General features: G+C 41.9%; 1 protein-coding gene across 3 annotated transcripts; it reads left to right on the top strand.

The window, feature by feature from the left end:
• The first annotated feature begins 858 nt into the window (after nt 1-858).
• LOC139336723 (arfaptin-2-like) lies at nt 859-6,537 on the top strand. Of its 3 annotated transcripts, XM_070970919.1 has the most exons (10): nt 859-1,089; nt 1,268-1,376; nt 2,018-2,126; nt 2,522-2,584; nt 3,120-3,206; nt 3,357-3,460; nt 3,749-3,970; nt 4,045-4,202; nt 4,292-4,466; nt 5,159-6,537. In XM_070970919.1, the coding sequence occupies exons 2-10, from the start codon at nt 1,275-1,277 to the stop codon at nt 5,312-5,314; spliced, it is 1,176 nt and encodes a 391-aa protein (XP_070827020.1). In that variant the 5' UTR covers nt 859-1,089; nt 1,268-1,274; the 3' UTR covers nt 5,315-6,537. The 3 variants fall into 3 exon arrangements, with proteins under 3 accessions (XP_070827020.1, XP_070827018.1, XP_070827019.1); XM_070970917.1 differs by lacking the exon at nt 2,522-2,584; XM_070970918.1 differs by lacking the exons at nt 2,522-2,584; nt 3,120-3,206.

Below are 6,537 nucleotides of genomic sequence, written 5' to 3'. Positions count from 1 at the left end.
ATTTTGTGGTCTTTGATGTTGGTGATGCAATAGTCAAATTCAGTCTGTGCAGAGGCTTGAAAGAGGGAGGAGGATGGTGACGATGAAGAATTCAATGAAAAGGTTTTCTCAACATGGGATTTTAGGTGTTTGTAAAATGTGCCACTTGCAGGATATCAGTACTTCAATGGAAAATGTACCATTTAGCTGAAAGGCCTACACTGTGGGTGAGTGTGAGAGGCTGGTTCTCTGCTCAGAGCTGGAGTAATTACCAAAAAACTTCTACATTTGGAGACCATGTGCACTTCCCTCGCATCCCTGATTGAAACAAATGAGGCAAATAATTGCAAGCGTGGTCAGTTTACGAGGGTGAGGCCTATCTCAAGGCCTTTCACGTCTCAAAACAAACGACTATATTTATACAGTTTGATTTCAAGAGATATCGCAATCAATGTAACAGGCAGGACGCAACAACCTTGCTCCTAATGATTAATACTCATAACATGTGAGGGGCGCCCTCATGGAGTTCCTGATGAAGTTACAGTGTGAGACATGCCAGTTTGTTTTTGCTCAGCAGTAAGCTGTTAGTGACATCTTCGGGGGCTTGATGGTAGTGCAGTTTAGGAATAAAAGCTACGTCAGCACAGCACGACGTGGAAGATGGAGCGGGGGAGGTGGCTGACGATGATGTTACGTTAAAGGTATTATGCTTCAAAATAAGAGCATATCGCTACCGTGGACGCTTCCAACTACTCATTTGTCAAATAAAACACAGTAAACAACATATACAATGTATTTTATTCGAATTGTTTTGCTTTTAATGCCCGGCCACTTGACTTACAATAGAATAAAAATGTCACAAACTTTTATTTCGAAGTTATACTACTAAAGCTGCTAGCTTGCTGGATGCAGGGATTTTCTGGCTGAGGTTCATGGGAGCAGGCAGAGCGGTGCAGGAAAAATAATCATGGATGTAGCATTGAGTGATAATTAAAGACAACGGTGCACTTAAGGTCTGAGCAAACCACAGTTTGTTGCTCCTTCGGACGTCTGGACTTGCCTCCAATATCAGGTTGCCTCAGTGGTGAAGGAAGCTAACTCAGCTGCCAGGTAGTAGCCCTCTAGCCAGCCACATCAGCACCGCTGATATTAGCCAGCCACGTTAGCATCAGTGCAAGCAATCTGTTATTTTGTGCTGATGTGGGTTAGATCGCTTTATGATTGTCGTTTTGTCAAGATACAGGCATGATCCCGTCTTTATGTGTCAGTGTTTGGTGCTGTCTTGCAGAGATTTCATGATGGCAGACAGTATCATGAGTAAGGCTGCTACCATGGAGATACCCATTAACAGCAATGGAGACACAGGGACTCTGCCAGAGGATGACAGCCTGGAGCAGGTCAGCTCGTCATATTGTCTCACTGACACTGTCTTTTTAAATCTGAAGTGCAATTTTGTGCTCAGTTTGTGGTTCTCTGTCCTTTTTAACATGACAGCACAGTCCAGGACTAAGGCTTGGTAGGCCAGCTGTTACCTAACCATGCACAGGCCTGCAGCTAGTGTGCACTGTAGCTGTAAACTACTATCACCACCAATACCTGCAACAGGGAGTGATGTGTTAGGAGCATGGACAGGGAGTCATTCTGACAGGCTTTGGTATCAGCTTCTGCATGACAAGCAGTCATTAAAACTGTAGTGCATCATTATGTGTGTGTGTGTGTGTGTGTGAGGAAAGTCATACTTAGGGCCACCATTACTGAATAAGAAAAGCACTTAAGTAACTTCTTGGTGTGGTCTCGGTGTGTGCAGGTTGACAACACATTGCATGCCTTCTATACAGTATAGCAAACTGTACACCTGTCTATCACAATAACGACAATAACAATAATAATAACAGTTTTGGAGATACTTTTAAATTGCTAATGTAAAAATGTTATGGTGCTCAGTTTTTTTTTAATTTGCACTGTCCTGCCCATGAGCTGTACATTTCCTGGCCTCTTAACTGTATTTCTTACCAGTATTTTGTTGTAAATCCATCAGGATTTGCAGCAGGTGATGGTGTCTGGACCCAACCTGAATGAAACCAGCATTGTCTCAGGAGGTTACGGAGGACCTGCCGGGGGCATCATTCCTACCAGCACCATCAAAGGTACTGCCAGAAAACCCGAACCCCATCCTTCACAGCTTTTGCTTTGTTGATTCACACAGTTTGTGCTGCAAAGATATCATGACTTGCAAGGTGAATTAAGTAACAGTAGCTGTCCATATCTTAAAATTATGCTAATAACTCTACATTTAATAGGGTTGTCACGCAGCTTACACACACACACACACGCTCACAGACATGCTGTCTATTTCTGATACAGCCTGCCATGCTCTGTGCCAGAGATCTGTCAACACTGCAAGTCACTGAAAGAAGTCGATACTTAATGCCTCTTTACGAAACCAAAGCGAGGGTTTTTCCTCCGTCTGTTCTGATGTGTCACTAGACAGATGCTCATCTTTAGGCTCCTGGTTCATATTGCAAACATCCATATCCCATAGGGCCTGCAGTTCGCTTCAACCCAGAGTATCTGGACAGAAGACGAGCCCCTGCACCAGGACCAGGTGGCAGTGCATTCCAACGACCCTTTTTTGTTTTCTAAGTTAACCTTTATATGTTGGTCTGTTTTGGCCCCTTGTAAGAGGTTTTGGTGTTGCTTGACTGAGGGAGTTGTTTGCAACCTTGCTTGTACTTCTTTAACTCACAGCTTCAGCAGCAGGAAATGTTTTTGCAGCTGTCAAAGTTAGCGATACACTAACATGATATTACAGGGCTGTCACTTCAAATGTCTGATAAGAATGTCCTCTTTGGTAAAATGCACTTTGGATGACTGTTGTGTCATTGCTTGGTAATTACCTTTCATCCCATGAAGTCCATTTTCATCTTGTTTGTAAATCCTTTTATTCTGCATGAGAACCCTGCATGGTGGATTATGTCAAATCCTTTTTAACTCCAACTTATTACGTATGCATCCTCCATCACAGAGCCTAACATTTTTTTTCAGTCTACGCACATATCACTGCCAAGCTTTCTTGACACAGATTTCACTCCATGCCTTCTCCTCATCCTCACTCTTTATCGCTACCATACTCATTTCAGACATTCGCATGAAATCCAGGGGTGTTAGCTTGCCTCACAGCCAATCTGCAGCCGGTCGACTTGCCCAGCACACAGAGCAGCATGCAGGTATTGCCAGGCTCATCACCTTGTCCACGCTGTCCTCACTCATTGTCATGACCCGTGCAATTTCAGTGAACCTCTGCCGTGTAAACTTTGAGAACTTTGATTGGATAGCATTCATTTGAGTGTACATTGTTGTTGTTTTTCCTCTGTTAGGCTCGTCGAACCATAACGCTGGTAATTCAACTGAAGAAGTTTCCCGTGGCGTGGCGGTGGAGAAATTGGACAGTGTAAAGAAATGGGGCATAAACACATACAAGGTATTGTGTCATTATGCATAGCTACTTTGTATTCAGTTTGCAAAAGCTGATGCAATGGATATGTTGGTCCAGTGTGTCCCTCTTTGCAATTCACCCATAAAACTGTGCATCGTATGTACATAGTGTAATTTACTTCACTGAAATGGTGCTCTTTTGTTGTTTTTCTGTCAAAATGTCAACTGTAATCCCTGTAGTCTTCATAGGTTTTTCAGTTAATACAATCTTAACTGCATCAGAATATATTTTACTCTGTGTTTAATATAACCTGTGTTCATATCCACTCTGCAGTGTACAAAGCAGATGTTCTCAGAGAGGTTTGGACGAGGTTCACGAACAGTAGACCTGGAACTGGAGGCTCAGATTGACGTGCTAAGAGACACCAAGAACAAGTATGAAAACATCTTAAGACTGGCCACTGCGCTCACCTGTCATTTTCAAAGCATGGTGCAGACACAACAGGCTCTAGGAGACAGCTTCACCGACCTCAGCCAGAAGTCTCCAGAGCTGCAGGTACAGTTTTGGCAAAGCTTCCTGTGTGACATGAAAATAACATTGGCAGGTAAAATTTCAGTGTTTCCCTGCAGGACGAGTTTGGGTATAATGCAGAAACACAAAAGCTGCTGTGTAAGAACGGCGAGGCTCTGCTCGGTGCCATCAACTTCTTTGTGTCCAGTGTCAACACCCTGGTCAACAAAACAATGGAGGATACTCTGATGACCATTAAGCTGTATGAAAATGCAAGGTAACAAACTCTGACATCCCACTGAGAAACAGAAGCTGAAGTCCTGTCGGGTAATCATGTGTGACGGCTTTAACTGTTCTTGTGCACAGACTTGAGTTTGATGCCTATCGTTCTGATCTGGAGGAGCTGAGTTTGGGCCCTAGGGATGCAGCTACCATGGTCCGCATTGAGATGGCTCAGCATGACTACCAGATCCACAGAGACAAATATGAAAGGCTGCGTAGTGACGTCACCATCAAGCTCAAATTCCTGGAGGAAAACAAGGTTGGCAGTTTTCTTTTTCATTTGAAATGCTTTTGCTTTTGCTGACCTCCAGCAGTTTAACACCTCACCTTGCTGCAGTGATGTATAGGTGTACTCCAGGACCCTGTGACATCACTGTTGGGTGAAACAAGCTCGAAACTGTCAACCAGCAAGGGCAGAAAAACACTGCTTTTCAGCCAGGTGTACAGCTTTGTTTTTGGGACATGTTTTTGAATGTGGAAAAAACAACATACCTACAGATAGAGACAGATAGATAGAGCATGTTGTGAAGCTTTCGATCTGTCCAGTGTTAAATATTTCAGCTATTACGTACTTTATGCACTGAGCAGGCAGGCTTCTTCATGCACAGGCTCAGTAAAGAGAGAGAATGCCTCATTTTTGCCTGTTAAATGCATATCTGTGATCCTCACTGTTAAAACACATATTTTTTTATATTAGGAGTTTTTGCCAAATTAATGAAAAATGAGAAGGATAAAAATAAGCCTTTGTCTTTTCATCTGACTTTTCATGTCTGAAATATCTTAAAAAGCCTGCTTGACTCGTGGGAATAGAGCTGAGAGGGATGTAAGCTGCTTTTAGGTTGAGTCCCCAGAAAATAATCGGAGCAGCTCATAGATGTACATGTGCTGTGCTCTCCTGGAAACAGCTGAAACTGTTCGTAATGGCACAATTTCCCTCTTCTTTTCCTCTAGGTGAAGGTGATGCACAAGCAGCTGCTTCTCTTCCATAATGCCATCTCTGCTTACTTTGCTGGCAACCAGCAGCAGTTGGAACAAACTCTAATACAGTTCAATGTTAAGCTAAAGCCCCCAGGATCAGACAAGCCATCCTGGCTGGAGGAGCAGTAAAGAGCGCTCAGGTTCAGCTGTTTGAGATGTGCAGTGACGCGCCCGTCAGTGGAGAACTTGACATTGTGGTTAGATGGACAAAAATTAAATGCATAGAGGAGTATATTGTAGGAGCTGTAGCTGCCAGTGATGAAGAAAAACATGAGATATCTCTTTTGTAATGTTTTCAGTATCACTTATTACATAGATGGAACAACATTTTCCGTTGTATTTAGAATTTTAGTCACGAAATGACCTTTTCTTACTTTCTTATGCTTTAGGTAGCACAATCATTTACATGGATATCACTTCTTATTTATGTACAGTATAGTCTTCTGTTGTGGAGATACCCCTTGGCAGTTTTGCACATGCATTATTTTGTTGTTTTTAATGTTGTCTTAGGTGTGATCTTCAGTATTTCAGAGTATATCACATGGGAGGAATTCCACAAGTAAGATTGGCCAGTTAGTGGGATAATGTCGAAAATGTTATGAAATATTCTCTGAAATTGTATTTATTTTTCTTGAGTTTGCATGATTGAACCATATTTTTCAAATTTTGTTAAACAGATTTAAATCAAAGACATCAGGATATAGCATCATTTTCAAAGTTATCCCACTATATTTCTAATATCACTTTGTGGAATACCGACTTGAATGGTCAGTTTACATGCATAGAAGGGAGAGAGAGAGAGAGAGAGAGAGAGAGAGAGAGAGAGAGTGTGAATATAGTGATTTTCTTCATCCTAATATATAATTGCAATTAGTTTGAGCTCCGAAATTGTGGATACCTTCAGATGTGTCCCTATGAATCCAGCACAGTTACAAGAATCAGTCTTGTTTACTCCAGAGTTTACACATGGAAATAAGCCTGAACTCAGCATCAATCCATATACTGGATGCTTCAGTGATGAATAGAAACATCTCAACAATCATAAAGAAAATACAATGCATCCCTTGGTTGATTGACTTTTTTTCAATAGGAGGCGCCAGTGTGCAACTAAACGTTAAACACAATCCGGAAATGGGAAAACTGGATACATGTGATACCACGTTTATTACAGGTTACAAGTCTCAGTTTCTCTTCAGCGACAGAATGTATGAGTACATTTTTCTTTTGTTGTGTTATTTATTGACCAATCTGTTTGTACACAACATTGTATGTTATATACATTTCTTTGAGTTCTAGTCAGCTGATTGTCTTGTTCTGCATTTCCAATAAAATCTGCTGGATGTTCTGTTTCA

The sequence above is a fragment of the Chaetodon trifascialis genome, chromosome 9, assembly GCF_039877785.1.
Source record: "Chaetodon trifascialis isolate fChaTrf1 chromosome 9, fChaTrf1.hap1, whole genome shotgun sequence".
In the NCBI taxonomy this organism is placed as follows: Eukaryota; Metazoa; Chordata; class Actinopteri; order Chaetodontiformes; family Chaetodontidae; genus Chaetodon; species Chaetodon trifascialis.
This window is presented reverse-complemented; position numbering and strand designations above follow the sequence as displayed.